Source organism: Myotis brandtii, unplaced genomic scaffold (genome assembly GCF_000412655.1).
Source record: "Myotis brandtii unplaced genomic scaffold, ASM41265v1 scaffold83, whole genome shotgun sequence".
In the NCBI taxonomy this organism is placed as follows: Eukaryota; Metazoa; Chordata; class Mammalia; order Chiroptera; family Vespertilionidae; genus Myotis; species Myotis brandtii.
In genome coordinates this window covers 2,248,062-2,272,696 of record NW_005371371.1, presented here as the reverse complement: position 1 = coordinate 2,272,696, position 24,635 = coordinate 2,248,062, and the positions used below count along the sequence as shown (strand labels likewise).

General features: G+C 47.4%; 1 protein-coding gene across 1 annotated transcript in view; it reads left to right on the top strand.

Annotated features, from left to right (window-relative positions):
• The window catches only part of COL4A2 (collagen, type IV, alpha 2), a 181,134-nt gene that overhangs the window by 132,060 nt on the left and 24,439 nt on the right, over positions 1-24,635 (top strand). The window contains exons 18-29 of the mRNA XM_005884467.2: positions 743-809; positions 3,325-3,435; positions 3,938-4,087; positions 10,499-10,591; positions 11,866-12,026; positions 15,257-15,329; positions 15,420-15,526; positions 16,044-16,245; positions 16,613-16,672; positions 18,014-18,070; positions 18,392-18,499; positions 22,231-22,452. Coding sequence (XP_005884529.1) covers positions 743-809; positions 3,325-3,435; positions 3,938-4,087; positions 10,499-10,591; positions 11,866-12,026; positions 15,257-15,329; positions 15,420-15,526; positions 16,044-16,245; positions 16,613-16,672; positions 18,014-18,070; positions 18,392-18,499; positions 22,231-22,452 — 1,411 coding nt within the window. The remainder of the gene's footprint in view (positions 1-742; positions 810-3,324; positions 3,436-3,937; positions 4,088-10,498; positions 10,592-11,865; positions 12,027-15,256; positions 15,330-15,419; positions 15,527-16,043; positions 16,246-16,612; positions 16,673-18,013; positions 18,071-18,391; positions 18,500-22,230; positions 22,453-24,635) is intronic.

Genomic DNA, 24,635 nt, shown 5'->3' with positions numbered 1-24,635 from the left:
ATATAAGAATAGATAACCGAGCACACAGCATTTATTAGTCACATTATCCCAGCCTTAGGACGCTACATGCCCTGCAGGACCCCACCAAGCAGAGTGAACCAGCGGGGCTGGGGGAGGGGCTTTGTAGTAACAAGAGGGTGGGACACCCCTGGTCCCCAAGGCAGGATATGACTGATGTGTTTGGATAATTCACGGGCCAGCAAAGAAGTGAAACCCAGTAGGATGAGGACCAGGTGGGCTGCAGCTGCACCAGCTGATGGGGAGTCCAGCCAGGTAGGGAGCCCTTTCAGCTGGTGAAGACAGCGGAACTCATAGTTAGGCCTGTGGGACCCGGAGAGGCTCCAGGTCGTTAGCTCTTACAGTCCAAGTGGCATTGTATCAGGATGTTGTTGCATCCCCCCGCCTCCCAGCTCACCCTACAGGGTGACTCAGATACCGTTATCAACAACAGAACAACTTGCCCTGCAGAAAGCAGCCCCGACTGGCTCCAATGTTTGACAAGGATTTCAAAGTGATGTTGGCAGCTGCGCACTTAGTTGTCTCTTGGTGTGTCTGGGATGCGGGACTTGCTGCCTCAGCATAATGGAGATGGCGCCCCAGGCAGAGTCTGTGGTTCAGTTACTCAGAAGAGAACGCTAAGCTCGAGGTCCACTGCAGCTCTGTCCTTCGGAACCAGGCAGTGTCCAAAACTCCAAAAGGCCGGTCTCACATTCTTGTTTTCCTCTTTCATTTTTTTCTCCAGGGAGAACTGGGTGACCCAGGCCCCCCCGGCCCCCCTGCCTACTCCCCCCATCCTTCTCTAGCTAAAGGTTTGTATGCAATTTCTCCTGCATGAGACTAATACATTCTCTTATGTTATGAACACACAGCCATGGACTTTCAAGAATGATGTGTCCATGTAAAACAAAGCAAACAAAAGATGTTTAGTTCACAGCCTTTGTAGACTTTCTGTCTTGTGTGCACCTTCCCGCATGGCCTCAGTGTGGTGTCACAGGAGACCTTCCTTTTGCCTCTGCCTGAGAGCACTCCCACTCTCCAGGTGAGACCCCTCTATTGGGAAATCCTCTGACCTCGCCATATACAGCATCGCTAAAGACACCCAGTCCTTCTGCTCAGCAGGCCTCCGTAACCCTGACCAACCCTAACCCACCTTCACCAGTTCCTGCTCCTACCAGGATGCTTACCCTCCAATGCTAGCCTGAAACCCAGTCCGGGTCACAAGCTATAATCTGTACACAGTCACCTCCCTTTAGACTTCAGGGAACTAAATCACCAGATATGTGCGCATGAACAACTGCCTAAGAAGATGCTGCACATACAGTTGACCCCGTTGACTTCAGGGAACTAAATCACCAGATATGTGCGCATGACCTAAGAAGATGCTGCACATACAGTTGACCCCGTGTGTGAATGAAGGATTGTGCGTGTGTATGGCTAATGGTCTTGTTAGTTTAGCTCAACCTTCCAAAATACTTGAAATATGATTCCAATTCTGTGGAAAGAGCAATGGTCTGTGAACCTTTTCGAATGTGCATCTCTCTAAATAATTGTTTTAATGTTTTGAGCACTCCCCCCAAATAACCATACATATATTTATGGATAGATGATTTATCCATGTTATCGGAGGTTCCATGAAGGCAGAGATTTTAGCCTATGTGGTTCACTGCTGTATCCCCAGTTTCTAGAACAGATCTAGTTGGGGCTCAGTAAATATTTATGTGAATGACTGAATAACGTACATGCTAAAACTTATACATCCGATAGGGGTTTTAAAGGATTAGGTGTTTTTTTTAACATATTTTTATTGATTTCAGAGAGGAAGGGAGAGGGGGAGAGATAGAGATATCAATGATGAGAGAGAATCATTGATCAGCTGCCTCCTGCACACCCTTCACTGGGACTTGAGCCTGCAATCTGAGCATATGCCCTGACTGAGAATCGAACCATGACCTCCTGATTCATAGGTTGATGCTCAACCACTGAGCCACACGACCCGGGCATGGATGAGGGTTTTTATGTGGGGTTTTTTTAAATATATTTTATTGATTTTTTACAGAGAGGAAGGGAGAGGGATAGAGAGCTAGAAACATCGATGAGAGAGAAACATCGACCAACTGCCTCCCGCACCCCCCCCACTGGGGATGTGCCTGCAACCAAGGTACATGCCCTTGACCGGAATCGAACCCGGGACCCTTCAGTCCGCAGGCCGCACTCTATCCACTGAGCCAAACCGGCTAGGGCTTTATATGGTTTTTTTTTTTAATAAAAATACTCTAATGCTTCCTTCCTGTACCCAGTAGACCATCTGGCTCACCCCTATCACAGGGGCCCAGGGGTCAAGGACTCGCTGTCCCACTTAGATGTGACCCACGTGTCGGTTTAATAGCTCCTTTCGCCTGTCTTTATCCAACATGCCAAAGAACATAGCGATGCCACTTTGTGTTTATTTTCGGATGAGGCTTGTTTAAGCATTCATTGTAACTCATCCAACTTCTCAGAGTCATGAGAAGCCGACCCAGGCAGGAGCTGAGGCTCAGGGGAAGAGGGACTCAAAGAGAAGCAGCGCCCCACCTCCTTGCCCCCTGGCACGGTGCCTGGTGCATGGGAGGAGTCCTAATCATATTATTTCCCTCTTTATTCTCACTTTAGACTCAGCTATTTATCCAGCCTGATTTTCCACCACCTCTGCCCCTCCACACCCTGACAGCCCAGTCCTGCTGAGCGCTCCCCGCTCTACTGTCAGTTTGGGCTGATCTCTGGATGCCCTTCCCTCTCCATCCTCTGCACTCTCCCTCTTCTGTCTCCTCAAACTCCACCCCTATCCAAAACTCAACTGTCAGGTTACCTGCTGCAGGGAACTTGAATGGCCCAGGCACCCTGCTTCACCTCTCTGTAAAATTGGGACTATGATGCTATGTCACATGGTTTTATGGGAATCAAATCTTTGTAAAGTATTTCACACGAAGCCTAGTGCACACAGCAATAGCCCCCAAACCTACTTCTGCTGTCTTTATTCTCCATGGTCCCTCAATATCAGATTTCCCCCCAAAATAATCTCCCCCTCCTTTGAAGCCTCTCTGTATCTTTTTGGCCTTAGTTGCCTCTCCGTTGTTTTAGGATATGTATAGGGATCCTGCCTTACCCCTGTTGACTGGGAATGAGCTCCTTGAGAACAGGAAGTAAGACATATATTAAACATCTGGCCCCACCATACTTCACACGTGTGCAGGGTATTGGTAAATGTGTCTTCAGTGAAACAGTGACCATCGGTCGCGGACCTAGACAACCATCCTGTTCTTATCATGAGGCCTGTCTCGGTTTCAGGTGGCAGAGGTGACCCAGGATTTCCAGGGGCCTATGGAGACTCAGGAGCTCGGGGTCCACCAGGAGACCCTGGCCCACCAGGCTTCCCTGGCACGTCCATCATAGATGAAGGTAATGTGGCTCCACGGTATCAAAGCTAGGACCAAAAGTAAGTCCCCTCGGGTCCTCACAGAAACCACTGGCCCTCAATGGCTGGTGCTGCACTCTTTCTCATTGAGTGGGTTTAGCGGCTGTGATGGGCCTCCCAGCCACGTCTGGATGTCTTCGCAGAACAACTGGCTCTGTGACAGTAGCTCTCCCACTAGGTTAGACCTTGCCGCTGATGAGTAACTATCATGATTCTGTCAGTTGGCTGGGAAGAGCATGAGCAGTCAACAAATGCTGTTGCCAGGTGTTGATAACAACTCTCAGGCCATTGTTTGGGGGCAGGAAGAGGGGCTTTTTTAAAGTAGTTGGAAATGATGAGGAACTATACCACTGGCATCGCCCATTACGTTGCTGAATGGACTGTGAATTTACTAGTCCTGCTGGTGGCCTCCTATGGACGGGAAGGCCAACGCAGCTGCTAAACATCCGAAGTTTCACACTGCTGGTGATGCTGTTGGATTTTCAGATGTGAAGAGAGGCTTCCCCGGTGAAATGGGACCCAAAGGCTTCCCAGGAGAACCGGGCATCCCTGCGCTATACCCCGGCCCACCAGGAGCTCCGGGAAAGCCAGGGTCCGAAGGCCTCCAGGGGCCCGCCGGACCACCTGGACCAGACGGTAAGTGGATGGAAACTCATGGGAGGTGTACATTCTAGTGTCCAGACAAAGAAGTTGGGCCCCAGACATATTTTCACTTGGGCTTTCTGCGCAATAATGCCATAAACCAGTAGGCAGTGCATTAGGGTGTAGCAAGTTCCCTGCAGAGCCAATAGAAAAAGCCAGTGATGAAAGAAGGACAAACCTGTTGAGTAGCAACAGTGCCTTGGATATTACATAGTCAGGGTTGTCTGTCCTTCAGTGAAACATGGGAGAGGTGCCCGCTGGAAGCAGATGAGAGCTGAAAGCTGTCGGATGATAAGTTCCAGGCACCTTCTTCCAGGGCGGAGGCCTCACACCTTGACCTGCAGCCTCTCTCCACTGTTTAGCCAACAATCTTAAGCAGACTTAGTCATGTCTTCTCAGCCCATGCAGAGCCAAAGCTACAACTGAACAGGTGGCAATAGTTGATGACAAGAAGGGATGGGTGCACCATCTATAAAAAGAAGTGGCAGCCATTAGCCAAGGCCAAGATGAAAAGCTGTGAAAATCAAGAAAGTAGGCAAGCATGAGAGTCTGTCCCCACATGCGACCTAGGGGGCATCATCAATTCATAGCACAAAGTGGTGTTTCCCGTGGCGGGTCTTTTAGTTGAGAATGCTCTCAGGAGGCAGGGAAGTGTGCCATCAAACATGGTTATTCATGTCAGCCTCCGAGTTTAAAGAGTTGTGCTTTGAACATTGTAGAACCTCTTCATGGGAACATGTCATCTCCTCAAGAGATTGGATAGTTGAGGCATTAGAAGAAAACCTAAGGTTACAATTTCTTTCTGTGTTACATGGACCACAATTGAGCAGCCTCTTCTTTCCAAAATATTTGACTTTAAATCCTCTGACATCACCCCTGGTAGTCACGTATGGCTTCCTCTCTGCAGAGAGGAAGAGCATCACATTTGCTAACAGGTAGTATTTGATGCCATTTAAAGGTCAATTCAGAGACCCGACCTTTAACTGCTTTGGGAAGACCTTCTCTAGAAGGAAAACTGGGGGAGCCTTAGGAGCCTCTCTGGGCATGCTTCTTCCACTAAAAGATCAGCAGTCACTTCTCCGACTCTGTTTAGAATTCCACAGTGAATTTTTAAGTCAATATGGCTCTGTGCTTCCAATTTTCCTTTGACCAGAGAAACCAGATTCTCACATTCTTTTAAACATTTTTAGGTGCAAGTATTTCCCTGGAAATTGCCAAATAGTTTGAGCAGTGATATCTTTATTTTATTTTTTATCCTGGAAGTAATACTTATTACTGTGACATTCTTTATAATGGCTACATTGCCATGAGTGTTATATTTCCTGAGTAAATGGTATTGGTTGAGTTTTCCTTTTTTGGCAACAGAACGCGCTGTGTTAAAAATAAAAGCATAGCCCAGCCAGTGTGGCTTGACCTATGAACCAGGAGGTCACCGTTGGACTCCTGGTCAGGGAACATGCGCCAGTTGCAGGCTTGATCCCCAGTAGGGGGCGTGCAGGAGGCAGCCATAATTCTCCTCATTGATATTTCTATTTCTCTCTCCCTCTCCCTTGCTCTCTGAAATCAATAAAAATATTTTTAAAGTACTTTTGGAAAAGTAAAGGAAATACGTACATACATACATACATACCTCTTTAAAGGACTTTGATTAAAGGCCAACCTTGACATTATTCCTGTGACTAAATTTCTTTCTTATAAAGACACAAACACATACCATCCTGCTTAGTAAATTTATGATTTACTAACATAAGTCACCTGTAAAAACATTAACTTATTTCTGGTTTACATTGTAGACTGAAGAGAGAATTTATAAAATAGGTGGAATGGTATTTGATAGATTTTATCAACTAAAAATTTTAAAAGCATGCAGCTTAAGTTCCCTTTGACTATTTATCTTACCGCACAACACACAATTTCCAATAAACTTTGGTTTTTTTAGCAATCTCTTGTACAAAATGTAGCCACCCATAATGGCCTTTTTAAAAACACTATCATGTATTATAAGAATTTAATATCAATGACCGTGATTCACTCAGAGTTTGACTGTTCCCCTGGAATGAATTGTTGGATTTTTTTCTTATTAATTGCATTTCATCCTGTTTTTTTGTGTGTGTGTTGTTGGTGATGAAAATCAGAATTTTCAGTGATTTGCAGTTCCAGCAAAATCAAACCGTGAAGTCAGTTTTTTTTCTGAGCTAAATATTTTGCTTACTCCTAGATCCAGCTCTTAATCAACTGTGGGGCAGTTCCATTGTGTCTGTTCTAGAATAAGTCAAAATACTGCCTGATTTGTTCAGGGAACGCATCTTGACAAATCTGAGAGGCATACTGCTACTCTTTAGGACTTATTTGAAATTATTGATTTATTAGATTTAAAAAAGAAATAGGAAGAAGGAAAGCTGGCATCGCATAGCCACACTTGCCTTTTACTAGATTTACAAACACTCTAAAGAACACACACAACTTCTGTCTCACATGTAAAATGCTGATCTCCCTGACGTATCTGGGATTAAACAGCTACCCATGGTACTGTACTTCTCTTAACATATTGGAAGAACCTGTAGACATAAAATAAAGCCACAGTCTCAGCCTGGACTGCTCTTGACCCAGTCACCAAGGCCCCGTGAAGTCACCTCCTGGGGGCGCCATTCTGCTCCATCAGCAGCCTCTTGGGCACGGGATGCAGCCGACATCCCCTCCCTCACACACTCTCTTCCGGCCTCCCATGATGCCCCATATTATCTCAATGACCCTTTTTTTTTTTTTTAGGATCATTTGAAATATTTTTAAAGTACTTTGGGAAAAGTAAAGGAAATACATACATACATACATACATACATATATACATACATACATACCTCTTTAAAGGACTTTGAAGGCCAACCTTGACATTATTCCTGTGACTAAATTCCTTTTTTATAAAGACACAAACACATACCATCTTGCTTTATAAATCTTGCTTAGTAAATTTATGATTTACTAGCATAAGCCACCTGTAAAAACATTAACTTATTTCTGATTTACATTGTAGACTGAAGAATCTCCTGCTCCCCAGCTCCTCCACCCACATGCCCCTCTCCTAGGATTCACCCATCTCTACAGACCCAGGAACTCAGGCCAGAGCCCTGGGAGTCACTGTGGTGTCTCCCCCACCCACACAGCGAATCCATCGCCAAGTCCTAGTGATTCTGTCTCATGAATCTTGAGTCAGTCCATCATTTCACTACCTTTGTCCTAACCCAGTGGTTGGCAAACCGCGGCTCATGAGCCACATGCGGCTCTTTGACCCCTTGAGTGTGGCTCTTCCACGAAATGTTGCTGATGAAAATCAGAATTTTCAGTGATTTGCAGTTCCAGCAAAATCAAACTGTGAAGTCAGTTTTTTTTCTGAGCTAAATATTTTGCTTACTCCTAGATCCAGCTCAGTTAACTTAATCAACTGTGGGGCAGGGCAGTTCCATTGTGTCTGTTCTAGAATAAGACAAAATACTGCCTGATTTGTTCAGGGAACGCATCTTGACAAATCTGAGAGGCACACTGCTACTCTGTAGGACTTATTTGAAATTACTGATTTATTAGATTTAAAAAAGAAATAGGAAGAAGGAAAGCTGGCATCGCATAGCCACACTTGCCTTTTACTAGATTTACAAACACTCTAAAGAACACACACAACTTCTGTCTCACATGTAAAATGCTGATCTCCCTGACGTATCTGGGATTAAACAGCTACCCATGGTAATGTACTTCTCATAACATATTGGAAGAACCTGTAGACATAAAATAAAGCCACAGTCTCAGCCTGGACTGCTCTTGACCCAGTCACCAAGGCCCCGTGAAGTCACCTCCTGGGGGCGCCATTCTGCTCCATCAGCAGCCTCTCGGGCACGGGATGCAGCCGACATCCCCTCCCTCGCACACACTCTTCCGGCCTCCCGTGATGCCCCACATTATCTCAATGACCCTTTTTTTTTAGGATCATTTTCTGACTCTTTCTTCTGTGTCCCCCTCTACCCGTCCATCCAGTAGATGATGGACTTCCTTGAAGTTCCTTCTTGGACTCCCTTTTCTCTCTGTACTCTCTACCTAAGGGAACTCGTCCATTCACATGAATTTAAGTACAAGCTCTATGCCAGCACTCTATCTGGAGCCCAGGTCCGTGTTCTGAGCTCCAAATACAAACTGCTAACTCGCCATGTAGTCACCACTGTATGTATCACAGACATCTCCAACTCTGTGTGTCCAAAACTGAACTCGGCTCTCCTGCTCCCCAGCTCCTCCACCCACATGCCCCTCTCCTGGGACTCACCCATCTCTACAGACCCAGGAACTCAGGCCAAAGCCCTGGGAGTCACTGTGGTGTCTCCCCCATCCACACAGCGAATCCATCGCCAAGTCCTAGTGATCCTGCCTCGTGAATCTTGAGTCAGTCCATAATTTCACTACCTTTGTTCTGACCAAAGCCACCACAATATCTCAATATCTGCTGAACTAGCCCACCCAGTCAGGACCTGCTTCTATTCTTTCTCTCCTGGTAATTGGCCACCCAGCCAGTGTGTCCATTTTACCTGTAAGTTAGATTGGGTAACTTCACTCTTGAAAACCCTTTCATGACCTCCTGTTGCCCTTGGGATAAAATCCAAATCCCTTTCCTTAGACCACTAGGCTGGCATGATCTTCTTCGCCTCCCTTTCTGCAATTCCACTCCTCACTCAGCACCCTTCCTACCTCCGATACGTTTCAATAAGCTGATCCTCTCTTGGGAACTTCCCTCCTGCCCCCTCTTGGCTGGCTGGCTTTTAGTCTTTAGGTATTAAACTGAGTGTCAAGTTCTCAGAAATGACTGTCCTGATGCCCTCTCTCCCTGTTACTTTCTCTGAGCCCCCTTCTCACAGCACTGGCCATAATTGACACTGTGGTGTGTCTGATGTGTGCCTCCACATCTAACCAGTAAGCTCCATGCGGTTCTGTCAGTTCTGTTTCCAGCTGTATACACAGCTCCTAGCACACTGCCAGGCACAGCATGGGCACTGCAAATGTTTAATGAATAAAGGGATAGATGGATGCATGAGAGAGATGATATTAAATGTGTAGTGAGATCAAACTACATGGGACAAGAGTCACTGCCACCTTTCCATAAAGATTTAGTTACCTAGGCGCACTCTGACATTGAGATTCTGATATCATTTTCCCAACTAGATAGCAAAGGTTTTTAAAATTGGTGTTTTCCTCTCCTTCCTGCCTCCTTGGTGGCTTCATTCTCTCCTCCTCTCAGATACCAGGAGGTGGGTATGGCCGCATGTATTTTAATTTGTTGGAGGAGTTTTATTGGATCTTTGGAGCTATGAGCATGATAGGTTTTAGCAGTGAGGAGAACAGAAATGTCAGGGAGACTCAAATTCCATGCCCAGCAGTGATGTTTCCTGCACATGTGCAACCCCAGTCCCACCACAAGATGGCGATCCTCTCAAATGCGACTTGGAGAGTTCTGTTGGCTTTTAGAGTGTATTTCTTACACCTTTGCCCAGATCCCTGCTTGGAATTATTGGAGCCCTGCAGACAGTGGCAGGACTCGGAAAGTATCCTGATCCTAGTAAAAGGGGTGAGAGTCGGGAGAATGAGGGTGACCACACTGAATCCAGATGGGTCACAGGTTATCTACATTAATTACACAAACTCCGGTGTGCATGTGTGTATGGTGTGTGTATGGGGAGAAGTATGTTGGTGTGTGCACCCATTCCGGGGGAGAGGGCAGAATAGGGAACCGACTTAATTTTAATATCTACTTTTACTTTGTTGTTTTGTCTTTGGGAAACCAAATGTCTGTTGATAATCTTAGAATCCAAGTCGTTAGCAAAATACATGGTTGAAAAATCAAAATTTTGCTTTTGACTCAACATTTCTCAAAAGGAAAGATTTTTATCTTTAGACTTTAATAGAAACACTAAATTCACAGGCTCTTCACATTTCTTTCCATCCCTGAAAGCAATGACCACAAAACAGTCTCCCTTTCTCTCTGATGAGGAGTTTTGGAGTGGAATTGAGGGGTGGGGGACATTTTCACTCTGTTAGGAGATTTAGCTGCAAACCTTCCAGCACTGGGTTCAGCGAGATGTGGAATCCCCTAGGCCAGTGATGGCGAACCTTTTGAGCTCGGCGTGTCAGCATTTTGAAAAACCCCAACTTAACTCTGGTGCTGTGTCACATATAGAAATTTTTTGATATTTGCAACCATAGTAAAACAAAGACTTATATTTTTGATATTTATTTTATATATTTCAATGCCATTTAACAAAGAAAAATCAACCAAAAAATGAGTTCGCGTGTCACCTCTGACACGCGTGTCATAGGTTTGCCATCACTGCCCTAGGCTGTGCTAACGTGCTTCCCTGTGGATTTCCTCCTTAGGTTTCCTTTCTGGCCTTAAAGGAAGACCCGGGAAGGAGGGCACTCCTGGGTCCCCCGGTTTCCCTGGGGCTCGCGGACAGAAAGGATGGAAAGGTAAGGGGTGTCGGGAACAATGGAGAAGGGGTGGGGGGAAGACTTGGCCCTTCTGAGTCCACTTCACCCTTTGCACTTGTTCTGAAATGAACACAATCCTTTAGTTTTGCCCTGGCCCCTCTGTCTTCCATGCAGGTGTCACTGAAGTCAAGGTGGGTGATGTGCATTAAGTTTTCGGGGCGGCTACCTAGCACTCATTTGCTCACCCTTCTCTGTTCTCCGTCTGCCAACCTCCTCACTGAATGTTCAAGGAGCGCAGAGCCCAGCACTGGGCAAAAAAGATGCGCAGTGATTTCTCCGGCTGACCTCATATCCGAGGGCCCATCTCAGGCCAGTGTAACATGGATTTGTAAGGCACCTGCCCGCTGCAGAGTGCTTGCGGAGGAATCGTCTGGTTTGATCCTACAGCTGACCCCTGGGTTAGGGATTAGTTAACGGGAGAGGAGGTCGAGGCTCAGAGGAGTCGCGTGGCCTGCCCGTGTCTCACTCCCACTGGGTGGTAGAAGTGCCACACCTTGGGGACACTGCCCTAGCTCAGTGCCCTTTCCAGGGAAGGGTCGCCAGGTGGCCCCTTGTCTGTGAGGCTGTCGGGTACCCCGGTGAGGCCGGCTTAGCTCTCCCGTTCCTGGGCGTGGGTAGCATGTTCGGGCTTTAACCACATCTGAACCTTGTGGATGTGTGTGGCTGTGTGCCCCACGATGGACAGCACTAACTGCAGAATCAGACATCTGCACATGAGCTGTGCAGCCCGGCCCCACTGAGCCATCGTCTGTCATCCTTTCCCCACGGGCCCCCTGGCTCCTGGGAAGCCGGCCCTACCACCAGCACAGGCTCCCCGAGTCCGGCCATGGTGAGGCTGAGGGAGAGAGATGGCATGTGTTTTCTCTCCCCACCTGACCTGGGCCTCTAAGCCACAGCTCTTGCCACGGCTTTCCTTCACCTAGACCCTGAGACCGTGTCTCCTCTCCTCACCCCTGAGACCCCGTGGTGGCTTCCTGAAGCCCCTCCACTGAATCCTGCACTCTACACACACCTCTGCAAATGGTTCCATTGTTTAAGCATCTCCGGTAAACATTGCAGTAGAATTCTGCGTGCGGGAGTGTGAAGACCAGAGTAGATGATGGCCGTGGAGTGTGGAGTTGCCTCCGCTCCTCCCTCCACCCCCAACCCAGCCCCCCATCCCACTTATGCTCCTGTCCCTGCAAAGCCAAGAAGACGTTTTAACCTGTGCTTGTGAATGAATAACGAGTCCCTCCCTCTCCCTCACATTGCAGGTGATGTCGGGGACTGTAAATGCGCAGATGATCAGTTCATCCCGGGTCTGCCAGGGCCACCAGGACAGAAGGGCTTACCAGGCTTCAGCGGGGAGCCGGGGAAGAGAGGGATTCTAGGAGACCCTGGCCATCACGGCACCCCTGGGTTCCCAGGGTTCAAGGTGAGAGACAGATTCCATCACAGAGCTGACAAGACATCCTTAACGCCTACCCCTGTTCCCCCAGCTTTTGCTTAGTGAATTAACACAGCTTTGGACAGCAACACTCAAGCACCCAACACTTCACCCAAAAGGGCTACGTATTCCGAGGGGAACTTTAAAACTTTTGCTTGGTAGAGATATGAAACAGTGCAGCCAGTGTGGAAAACGGTGTGACAGTTCCTCAAAAAATCAGTCATAGAATGGCCCTCTGACCCAGAAAGTCCACTCCTAGGTGTAGACCCGAGAGACTGAAAACACATGTCCGTGTAAAAACTCGTGTACAAATATTCATAGCAGTATCAATAATAAGAGCCCAAAGTGGCAACAACCCAATGTCCATCCACTGGTGAGTGGATAAACAAAACATAATATCCCCATACAATGGAATATTACTCAGCCATCAAAAGGAATAACATACTGACACATGTTACAGTGTGGACAAAACTGGAAAGCGTGATGCTTAATGAAATAAAATAGGCACAAAAGAACAGATGTTATTATTCTATTTATATGAAGTGTTCAGAACAAGCAAATCTAGAAACAAGTAGATTGGTGGTTGCCAGGGACTGGGAGGGCAGGGCGGTGGGGAGAGAATGGGGCTGACTGGTTAATGGGCACAGAGATTCTTTTGGGGGTGATGAAAATGTTCTGCAATTAGATAATGATGGTTCCATGACCTTGTAAAAATACTAAAAACCACAGGATTGTATGCTTTAACTTGGTGAATTTTATGGTATAAGATTATACCCACCCTACAAAAAAATAACTTCTGGCATTTTGAATGTAAAGCATCTTACTTAGGAAGCACTTACCTCTTCAGATGTAGTACAGAACTAGTGTAGCATTTTATGAAAGCTCCCTTAACCCAATCAAACCCAGATCTGCATGTGAATCATGGTTTACTTTGTACGAATGTATGAAACTCCCTCCCACAAACTCCCTGTGTATATCAGCTAAGTGGCCTTTATTTCATGCCTTATGAAAAGATCATCTGGAGTAGATTTTTTTTCCGTGGCAGATTTCAACTAACCATTTCAAAGCAAATTTCAGATGAAGGCAAAGAAATTATATTTTGTGTGTGTGTGTGTGTGTGTGTGTACTTAAAAGGAGAACCGAAGCCCGGTCGGCATGGCTCAGTGGTTGAGGGTTGACCTATGAACCAGGGGGTCACAGTTTGATTACCAGTCAGGACACATGCCCAGGTTGCAGGCTCGATTCCTTGTTTGGGACTTGCAGGAGGCAGCCGATCAATGATTCTCTCTCATCATTGATGTTTGCATCTCTCTCTCCCTCTCCCTTCCTCTCTGAAAGCAATAAAAATATATTTTTTTGAAAAGAGAGAGAACCGGGGAGGGTTATAAAGTGAGAAGCCTGTCATTTTATATATTTAGCAGTGGAGGAAAGGTTGCTGAGGACACTTGGCCAAGGACAGTTAGAGTGGCCGGTCCCCATTGCAGGACAATGGCAGCCCCTCAGAGCTTCTGGTGCGAAAGGTTGTAACACCAGTTTTACAGGCAAAAATGAGACCCGAAGCACCCGTCTACTCCAGACCCCAGATTTATCAGGAAACAAATAGCCATTTCCAACTAAAATTAGTAGATGCTACGTTTTATCCTAGTTTAAAAATAATCGTGGCTTTCTATTCCTTTAAACGGGTAGGTAGTGAGAACTGAAAACTTAATGGCAAAACTGGTAGAATCTCAGATTATTTGTAAAATGATTGAATATTTTCTGGAAGTCATATGATCCCCTTTTGTGCACCTGTAAAGTCTGAAATCTTCCCAAAGCACAGGCCTTGCCCAACTGTATCGTGTACACACCCACAGCATGTGTGTTCAAATATCTCTGATGTGTTTGTGGTCTCGTATTTAATTCTGTGTTTATATGTCAGCCAACCCCACAGTAGCAGGAAGGACTAAGGTGGTTTTTTGTTTTTAAATATTTGTACTGATGGAGTCTGGCAGAGTGTTGGAAGTGTGGGAATAATCGGTCACGAAATGAATGCATCCGTCCATTCATGTGCCTAACACCTACTTTTAAAAAAATTTATCTTTATTGTTGAAAGTATTACAGATGCCCCCCATTTTCCCCCCAATGGCCCCCCCTCCCCAGGCCTTCACCACTGTCTTGTCTGTGTCCATGGATTATGGGTATATGCATATAAATTATTTGATTAATCTCTTTTCTTCCCCCCACCCCCTTTCCTCTGATATTTTTCAGTCTGTTCTATTTTTCCATGTCTCTGGACCCATTTTGTTCATTAGATTCCCCATATAAGTGAGACCATGCAACACCTGCTTATTAAGCAGCGTCTGTGTGTGAAACACTGTCTGGACACAAAGATTTTCATCATTCTTTTCTGCAAAGATCTAAGTCAATAAACCAAGTATCTGTGGAATTTTTTTAGGAGAAAGGAACTCATAATCACTGTAACATTCCACTTAATTAAACCAACACTAAAAGCTCCCATAACCTTGCAATTAAAAACTACCACATCGCACATATTGAAATGCATCCTGCACCATTAAGCTGCTTATTGGAAAACTTCAACAAAATGTGAGTGACCCTGCAATAAGCTTGTCTTTAAAGTGTGTTTTCTTCCAACCTTAGTTTCCAGTACTCTTTATCCTCAATATGAATGATCACACATTTCCATCCTTTGTACAGGCTGATTATCTGCTCAGATTCTAAATAATTGTCATTAAGAGTGAGCCACCTTGTGTTTTAGGTCATTGCTGCTCAATAGTTCATGAGTATAAATCCTAGGACTCAGTTGAAATACAGATTCTGGTTCCATTGCCCCAGGTGGGGCTTGAGGTTCTGCGTTTCTTACAAGCTCCCAGGAGAGGCCCCAGCTGCTGACCCATGGACCAAACTTTGAGTAGCAAGGTCCCGATTTCCACTGCCCAGCCACGTGGCTGCTTGCATTAATTTGTGATTATTTAAAATTAAAATTCAGTTCTTCAGTCCCATGGGCCACTTCCAAGTGTTCACTGTCCCTTTGTGATTGGAGACCACTGTACTGGACAGCCCAGGAGAGAACGCCTCGGACACGGCAGAGAGTTCCTTTGGACAGCACTGGGCTGGATGGCAGGTCATGGCCCTCCCGTTGTAGGAACTGGAAATCATCTTCTTCACAGACGCGCATAAACAGTATGAAGGAGGAAGAAACGTTGTGTTTGTTTCCACAGGGAATCCCTGGTGACATTGGACCTCCTGGACCCAAAGGAATAAAGGGAGATTCTAGAACAATTACCACCAAAGGTCAGTCCTCTGTGGCCAAGCAGTTCTTGCCCTGTTGCTTCCTCTGTGGCAGCATTGGGTGAGTCAAGTCACAATGCTCATTCTTCCCAGGTGAGAAGGGACAGCCAGGTGTCCCAGGTGTGCCTGGTCTGAAAGGTGAGGACGGCACCCAGGGGCGTGACGGGCTCGATGGATTCCCCGGCCTTCCAGGCCCTCCCGTGAGTAGCCCCAAGTGTGGGACTGGCTCAGCCCCCCATCCTCATCAGCCATGTTCTTAAACACCTCAGAAGTGAATGGTGCTGGTACTCCCCTAAGTCCACCCCATGCAGCCCATTCCATTTTAACGAGCAGAAATTATATGTTTTAAGACACAGTGAGTCAGGTGGGAAGCCAAGCCCAGAGTGAGCATTTAAAAGCCAAAGAGAACCTGGCCAGCATGGCTCAGTAGTTAGAGCGTCGGCCCGTGGACCGAAGGGTCACGGGTTCAATTCCAGTCAAAGGCACATACCTGGGTTGCAGGTTATCCACCCTGGTTGGGGCATGTTGGGGAGGCTCCAGTCAATGTGTTTCTCTCACGTTGAGGTCTCTCTCTCTCTCCCTCTCCCCCCTCCCCCCTTCACCCTCCCATGCTCTCTAAAAAAGTTCGTAGCTTGGCTCTCAGGGGAATGGGGAAAGGGAATATGGTCTCTTTGAGGTGTACATAACTTTTAAAAAATAAACTGAATATTCTCACAGGGTGATGGCATCAAAGGCCCCCCAGGGGACGCAGGCTACCCAGGAACCCCCGGAACCAAGGGCATTCCAGGAGAAAGGGGTCCTCCAGGTCTGGGCCTGCCAGGCCCCAAAGGCGTGCGTGGCTTCCCCGGAGATGCCGGATTACCTGGACAACCAGGCCTCCCCGGACCTCCCGGCCCCCCAGGCCTCCCAGGACAAATAGGTATAAGGATCCTTTCTGTCATCTTTCAAAGTTACGTGACGCTGTTTAGTGCTTCAACATGTATCCGCTGTTCTTTTTGGCAATGTGTAAGTTCCCCAGTGGGTCAGGTGAGAGTGCTGTATTGCATCATCAGTTCTCAGCACACACAAATGATACCCAACCACAGGTTTCTCAGACCCACCAACAGCCTTGTCTCCTCAGTTGGAATGCAGGGCCTCTGCCTCCAGAGCTGAAGTCATGGGCTTTGGCAATCCCTGCCCATCCCAACCTTCCCTCCACCACCACCACCAACACACATTCAGAGATAAGTTAGTCACTTTCAGTTGTTCCCAGTTTGCCTGACTCTGTCCTCGTGTCTTGCTCCCAGACTGTGATACAGGTGTGAAAAGGCCCATCGGAGGTGACGGACAGGAAGTCATCCAGCCAGGTACTGTCATGAAGATCGGGCGGCTTTAGAACTCTTTAAAACGTTTGGTTTATAAGACATGTGACTGGTCAACAACTGCTGTGAGCTCCTGCCATGAGCATGGAGCTGGCACCCACCCAGTTCCGCTTAGAATCAGAGAAAAGGCAAGTATAATGGGACATAGTGTTGCCAAGTCTCCCCACCAATATCAAGCATCAATTTGCAACATTGGTAAGAACTCAACAGATACAGTTTTACACCTAAAATGTATGCATATATTCAGCTCTCCGGAGAGGATATGGAGACGACCCCGAGCCACAGCTCGGTGGTGGGAGAGAAGAGAGGGAGAATCCAGAGATTGACCTGGCCTGGGAGAGGCAAAGCCTCCATTAAGGTCAGGGTTGGAGAAGTAGCATCAGGATCTGTGGGTCCCCTGCATGAGGATGAGGTTGGGGTTGAGGTGTGGGAATGGACCCGGCGCTCAGAGCAAGGGTGCAGAGCAGGAACGGCAAACCCCAGCGCTCCCGGACAACTGGCCAGTGATGCAAATGGGGGAAGGCCCCTGGGTGTGAGGCTCTGCAGGCTGGAGGCCAGGCCCTCTGGAGACAGTGGGTTCCTTTCTTTTTATGACCTGGGCTGGCCAGGTTGCACCTCTGGGTCCCTGGTCGGGCAGAGGAGGCCAAAGCCTCTGTCAAGATAGGGGCCCGGCCCAATCCCAGGCACGCAGATGAAGGACATCTCGCAGAATTGCTGGACTACAGGGGGCTCTCTGACAGAGGCCACACAGCAAAATACCCCGCCTGGCATCACAGCCCGGCCTGGTGTCACGGCCCCTCCTGGTGTCCCAGCCCAGCCACACCACCCAGAAGTGGCTGCCACTCAGGTTTCGTTTCATGTGGCTCCAAGCAGTTATTGCTGTGGCCGATTCTGAAGGTATTCAGAGTCACAAAGGAGAAAGCAAAGAATTCCTTTTGAAATCTCAAACAGTCTTCATCCACTGGTGGGCATTTCCAGACAAAAAAGGCGTTCACGTGGACTCACGGGGGAGGAGCTAGATTAGCTCAGCTGTGCTGAGGTGCTGCCCTAAATGAGGGGTGGATGGCTGCCAGCTCGGTGCCAGCTGTTATTTGACTGGACTTACCTTATTTGCATTTTTATATTAATATTCAAATATTCATTTCATTACACGATAAAATTAAACTTTTATTTACATTAGATCGAGATTAATTAACTCATTGACTTTCTCTGATCATAACATGGTAGCCAGTTTTCATGGCTGGTGTTCTTGACCTTGCCACTGTCCCAAGGCTGAGACTCGCATTAAAGATTGCGTCGGCTCATCTTTTTTCTCTTCCTTCCCAGGCTGTGTCGGAGGACCCAAGGGATTGCCAGGCCAGCCGGGACCCCCAGGACCCCCAGGTAACATGCTCCGGGAAACGAGAGGTCACTTCCAGCCTTCCCATTCACATCGTCATTTTTCTTTCCCCTTTTTGTACACCTTTCCTCGGCCCCCTACATTCCTCTCTGCCCTGGGATGTCGCCGTGTTCTACCATCTTGGCACTCACCACAGACAAGTCGCTTCTAAAGGAGGCAGACTTCTCGTCAGGACAGAAATGTGTGTGGTGATTGACACCTAGTCGAACCCTAGTCTAAAGGAGAAGATTCCTGCTGCTCAGGACTCAGCCTCGGCTATGGCAGAGTGGCTCTGATATGTGTTGTGATTTCTTTGGGTTGTTTAGGTATCAAAGGCCTCAGAGGGTTACCAGGATTCTCAGGAGAAGATGGACCCCAAGGACTCAAGGGTCCCCCAGGAGATCCAGGTCGCGAAGGGTTCCCAGGACCCCCAGGTAGGTCAGGGTGGGACCCACTCTCCGATCTTCGGTTAGGACATGACTGCGAGCATATGATCGGGTGCCCAGCTCTGTTGTCTTGCAACATTTAGAAACTGGGTCGACACATGCTCGATGATGACTTGTCTTTGTCCATAGGAGATTAAAATTCTTGAATATTTTTTATCACTAATGTTCTGGGGTTTTGCAGAATATAATACAGATATGGCAGGAAGAAAGGACAGATGTGCATAAAGATGTCCTCTGGTCGATAGGAAACATTCTAAGGGCAGCATAGTGTCATCCTCTTCCGATGATCATGAAAGGCTCAAGCAGCTTTTTCGTCTTAGATTCCCAATCGGCCGGTCACTCACCACGAAGAACACGCATGCGTTTGCTTTTCATGACATCACCTGCTCACTCTTCAGTGTGCAGCTTGTCTGGGGAAACAGTTTGAACCATTCCATCTATGTTTGACACAGCAAATAATTGTTTAAGTCATTTAGTGGCTAAAAGAGCTTAAGCCACTTACTTACCTGTGTATGGAGGGAAATGAATGTGTTTCTGGTAATGAACTATGGTGAGAAGTAGGGGGTACCTGCTTGGGGGTCAGCTTGATCTATAATATAATGCAGTGTCCCCAAACCCAGTTGTCCCTTTGTGGTTATGGCTGGAACAGTATGAGTATGACTGTGTTACTTGGTATGCAGAGAGCTATGCATTTTAGAATTGTATTATTTAAATAAAACGGTAGAAGCCACTAAGGCCACCCAAGTCCAAACATCCTCCCTCGGGATCCTGGTCAGGTGTTCTAGCCTCTACAAGAATTGAGAATCGCTCTTGTCACCCAGCACCCAGAAAACATTGAAACTCTCTTTTTGCCAGAAAGTTCTTCCTCAGTTTAAATGAAATCTGCCTCCCAGTAGGTTCCTCGTGGGTTGTTCCTTGAGCCGGCGGTTCCACCATGTAACCACCCTGCACACACATTGGGAGAGAGCAGTCATATCGCTTCACAGCCATCTCAAGAACAGACAGAACTGACCCCAGAACGCAGACGTTCTTTTTATAACATAATTTCCATGCCCTCAGAATTCAGAACATGGCAGCCCGCCGCATGTCAGCACTCATTCCAGACCGGCTCCAGAAACTGGAAAAGGTTCCGCATGTCTGGACTATCACACCCAGCAGTGGGTCTGTGTGTCCTTAGGGTCAGGTCCTTAGTAAATATTTTCAGCAAAGATTAAGTGAATTTTGCCTCGGTCCCTGATACAAGTGGTTTAATCCCAAATGTAGAACTTTGCCTTGTTCCCTGATAGAATTTCTTCCTAAGTTCAGTGTTCCAGCCTTAAAAATTGTTGCAAACTGTTATCCTATTGCCTTTCATATTATGCATCACAGCTGTGTTTTGTAAAATTGGGAGGCACACTCCCTTGTCTTTTGTTAAGGCCTTGGTGCAAAGCCTGCCTTGGAGAGAAACAAAGTTTTTCTGCCATCACACCAGAGGATCAGACTGTGTCCTTCTGTTGCCCTGCTGGGAGCACCCACATGTTTAGGAGTTACAGCATTGCCCCTCCATTGATATCAATTGATACCACATTGATACCACATATACAAAAGTTAAGTGGGACTATTTTTGAAAGAAGGAAAATAATTCATGAAGACCTTCTTGCCTTGAATATAATGGGTACCTAGGAGTCATAATTGGTGTGTCCAGACGAGTGGGCATGAACCGCATAGCATTCTCCTCGCATGAAGAATGAGAGAGATGTGCCCGTTATCAGGCACGCTGACAGCATGCGGAGAAAGCCTGTTCTATATTGGAATGTAAGCCCTTACGTGAACAGGGACGTTGGGTAGAGCAGAGGGAAGGGGTAAAGGAGGAACTAATCTGTTCAGTTTTTAAAAGGCATGTCGCTCTTTCTGGTGATAGGATATACTATGCTCCTATCACCACGTGAAGAAGAAAGTAAAATACCCAACCTCAAAGACTGCAAAACACAAAGAGTCTATTTCAGAGATAAGAGCCACATACGCACTCACACCCACAAGTTCAAGTACACGGTTCCCATGTATAGTTTTGTTGTTGTTTTTAAATTCTTTATTGTTTAAAGTATTACATGTGTCTCCTTTTTCCCCCATTGACCTCTTCCCAGCCACCCCCACCCCCCAGCACATGCCCTCACCCACCTACTGTCTGTGTCCATGAGTTATGCTTATATGCATGCATACAAGTCCTTTGGTTGCTCTCTTACCGCCCCCCGCCACCCACTCCCCTGCCTTCCCTCTGAGGTTGGACGGTCTGTTCAATGCTTCTATGTCTCTGGATCTATTTTCGTTCATCAGTTTATGTTGTTCATTATATTCCACAAATGGGTGAGATCATGTGAAAGCCATATCTCTTTTATGGGTAAATCATGTCGTTAAAACTCTGAAATAGTGTCTAGCTCATTGGTTCTAGATCCTTTGTTCTGTCTCCCAAACACATCCACACTGTTCAACCCACCTCCCGGCTCCTAGGGCAAGCTTCACGCCCTAGGAAAGGCCCGGGCCCCATGCACACCGTCTTTCTGTCACATATACCACACAGAGGGGGCAGCCAGTGCCTTCTTTCCCACACCCTGCCTACCAGAGCTGAGTCAGGCATGACCTCAGAAAGCTTTCCTTCTGAACAGACACATGACTCTTCCCTCAGTTCAACCTGAGGCCGCATCAGGGGTGAGGACCCTGACAGGGGAAGTAGTGGTGAGACCATTTGATCCAGTGGCATCAGGGACAGGCACATGACAGTCACTCCCTCCATCCAAATATGGGCGGTTGACAGTCACAATGACAAAGGACTATCGATTCCCCTTCAACACGTTTCCAAATTGACTAATGATCAGGGAGAAAGTTACAGGGGCAGAGTTTGGGCTCTGAGGGGTCTTCCGTCAACACCACTCTGTCCCTCACTTGCACACACAATCCTGACGGTCCCACAAACACAGTGTTTTGGGATTATTTGCACAACGCAGATACCATGAATCATGATGATTTACATCCAAGGAGGCATTAGTTCTGAAGGCCTCATCCACTGTAGCTACCCTGTAGGGGTGGGCCCAGTGGCAGGGGGAGACAGGAGGGCCCGTGAGCGCCGTGGGCTCCCAAGTGGGCAACAGGGCTTGGGCTCGAACTGACGACCCGACTGCAATCCTCTGGGTCTCAGATCAGATCTTGTTTAGCTGAGGGCAGCTGATTTTTCCGTTGTTGTTCCTTTTTAAAAAAAATATATTTTATTGGTTTTTCACAGAGAGGAAGGGAGAGGGATAGAGAGTTAGAAACATCGATGAGAGAGAAACATCGATCAGCTGCCTCCTGCATACCCCCTACTGGGGATGTGCCCGCAACCCAGGTACATGCCCTTGACCAGAATCGAACCTGGAACCCTTCAGTCCGCAGGCCGATGCTCTATCCACTGAGCCAAACCAGTCAGGGCGTTCCTTTTTTAACAGATGTTCTATAAATGGAAATTGACTTAAAATATCGAGCTCCACTGACAACCGAAAGAACAAAATGCCTCCCCCTGATGTGTTTAACGCAACCACTTGGGGTCATTTAACCACTTATTGGTGGCCTGGCCTGTCCATTTCTGTGAGGGAGGCACCCCAGAAACTTGCGCTCAGACCAGCCTCGACCCAGCCCTTTCTGATTCCTCTCCTTGAACATCACAGTGCCGACCTGCGGTTACAGGGATGACCTCTGTTTCCTTTTAGGGTTCGTGGGGCCCCGAGGATCCAAAGGCCAGATGGGCCTCCCTGGCCCGGATGGGCTCCCAGGTCCCAGCGGCCTACCTGGACCAGTCGGGCCCCCAGGGGACAAAGGCATTCCTGGCGAAGTCCTGGGAGCCCAGCCTGGACCCCGGGGAGATGCTGGGCTGCCCGGACACCCCGGACTGAAAGGCATTCCTGGAGACATGGGTCCACCCGGATTCAGGGGTAAGTCCCCACAGCAGGAGGGGAGCAGGGGCCTGACCCGGCTGCCTGTGGCTCGCAGGGGCGGCTCCGAAATCCCTCCTCAGGGATTTGGTAAGAGGCGACAGCACCATACAGCAGGAGTCTTGCTTTTTCTTTTCCCCACGGAGTTCCAGCGTTCCTCTAGAACAGTGGTTCTCAACCTTCTGGCCCTTTAAATACAGTTCCTCATGTTGTGACCCAAGCATAAAATTATTTTCGTTGCTACTTCATAACTGTAATGTTGCTACTGTTATGAATCGTAATGTAAATATCTGATATGCAGGATGGTCTTAGGCGACCCCTGTGAAAGGGTTGTTCGACCGCCAAAGGGGTCGCGACCCACAGGTTGAGAACCGCTGCTCTAGCATGTGTTTAGGACAAGAATCCTCATCCTGGGTTCACCTTCTGTAGAAGGAGCCACAGTCAGATGGCCCCACGCCTGGCTGCTTGGCCGGGTTGGGCAGTTACGAAGGCGCCCGACACAGCCCACGTTTCTGAGCAGAACTTCGGAATAACGTCATCACACACATTCACGGGTCAGATTTTGTTTAGCTGAGGGCAGCTGATTTTTCCGTTGTTCCTTTTTTAACAGATGTTCTATAAATGGAAATTGACTTAAAATATTCAGCTCCACAGACAACCGAAAGAACAGAATGCCTCACCCTGATGTGTTTAAGGCAACCACTTAAGTAGCAGAGGTCATTTAGCCAGTTATTCGTGGCCTGGCCTGTCCACTTCTGTGGGGGAAGCACCCCAGAAACGTGCGCTCAGACCAGCTTCGACCCTGTTGGCCGCGACTCCCATGACCTCACTTGCTCAGCGCTCTCAGTTCATGCAGCGTAGGGCGCTGGTGGTGAAATCCCCTGTCTGTCTGGAGTATTGTGCCAGGAGCCAGGCCTCCCGGTAAAACCTCACCACGGGCAGCACTGCCTGCCTTCTCTCCCGAGACCTCCAGCAGCCACCAGCAATCACACTTTCCCGAGCTGTGAACTCTAAAGCTAGAACCCAAAATAAGTGTCCTCATTTCCCACAGCAAAACTGGAGTGTGTGAGAATGTATGCAGCCTGCTTACTGCACCCCTTTCTCCCCGATGCAGTTTAAGAAATCAGACAGCTGGGACGTGGTCTTGAGAGTCTGGGCTGGTCCAAGACTAATGTGATCCCTTTCTTTAATGATCCCCCCTTCTCCCCCCCTTTCCACCCCTTACTATTTGCCTCCTCTCCCCAGGTCAGCCCTGCACACTTGGTAGGATGGTCAGGGGCAAATGAGCACGAGACCCTGAGAGTCATTGGAGAAACATTATGCAAATGGCAGTCCTCAGCCCTTCTACTGGTATCAACTGGATGAATGTAACAGACTAAGTTCCAAGAAGAAAGGACAAAATGCCTTAATATGAGGAGGTCCTGGCTGTTAGTGTTTAAAAAACAAAAAAATAGAAGAAAATATATGCTCATGGTTATCTGACTTCTGGCTAGGACAGGATATTCTAGACATAAAATCAAGGAAAAGAAAACACACCCACAAATATGTATGAAATCTGCACACAAATCTTAACATTCTACATGTCAAAACAAAATGAACATTTGGGCAGTAGGGTAAACTTTAAAACATTATGAATTAAAATAAGTTAACGTACATGAGGAATACTAAGATCTATAAGAAAAATGCCAAAATCCCCAAAGGAAAATATCAGCGAAGAACAAAACTTTCACCAAATAGCAAAAGCTAGGAGAAAGAACTGTAACTCATAATCAAAAACATGCAGACACCCCACTTTTTCCTCAGGTTTCTGTCTGTGTTTTAATGTCTGCCGGGAGCCAGTCCATCCTTGCTGCTTGACACAGTCGCTGCAGAGAAGAAACATCTGCACAGCATATGCCAGGCGGGGAGTTAATCACTTTAACTACGAACAATGACGCTTAAGCTACATAATCTTTACTCCCTGGAATGGAGATAAGAAACGCCCTAACCTTTGGAATAGAGATTGATAGGATTGGAATCAACTGGTATAAATACAGATGTAACAAGACAACAGGACACAGAACCTAGATACAGAACCTAGCGAGAGAACCTAGCTGAAAAACCTAGAGACAGCTAGGGACAGCAGAACCTAGAGACAGAACCTAGCGAGAAAACATGGCAAAAGATCCTGGACAGAACCTGGC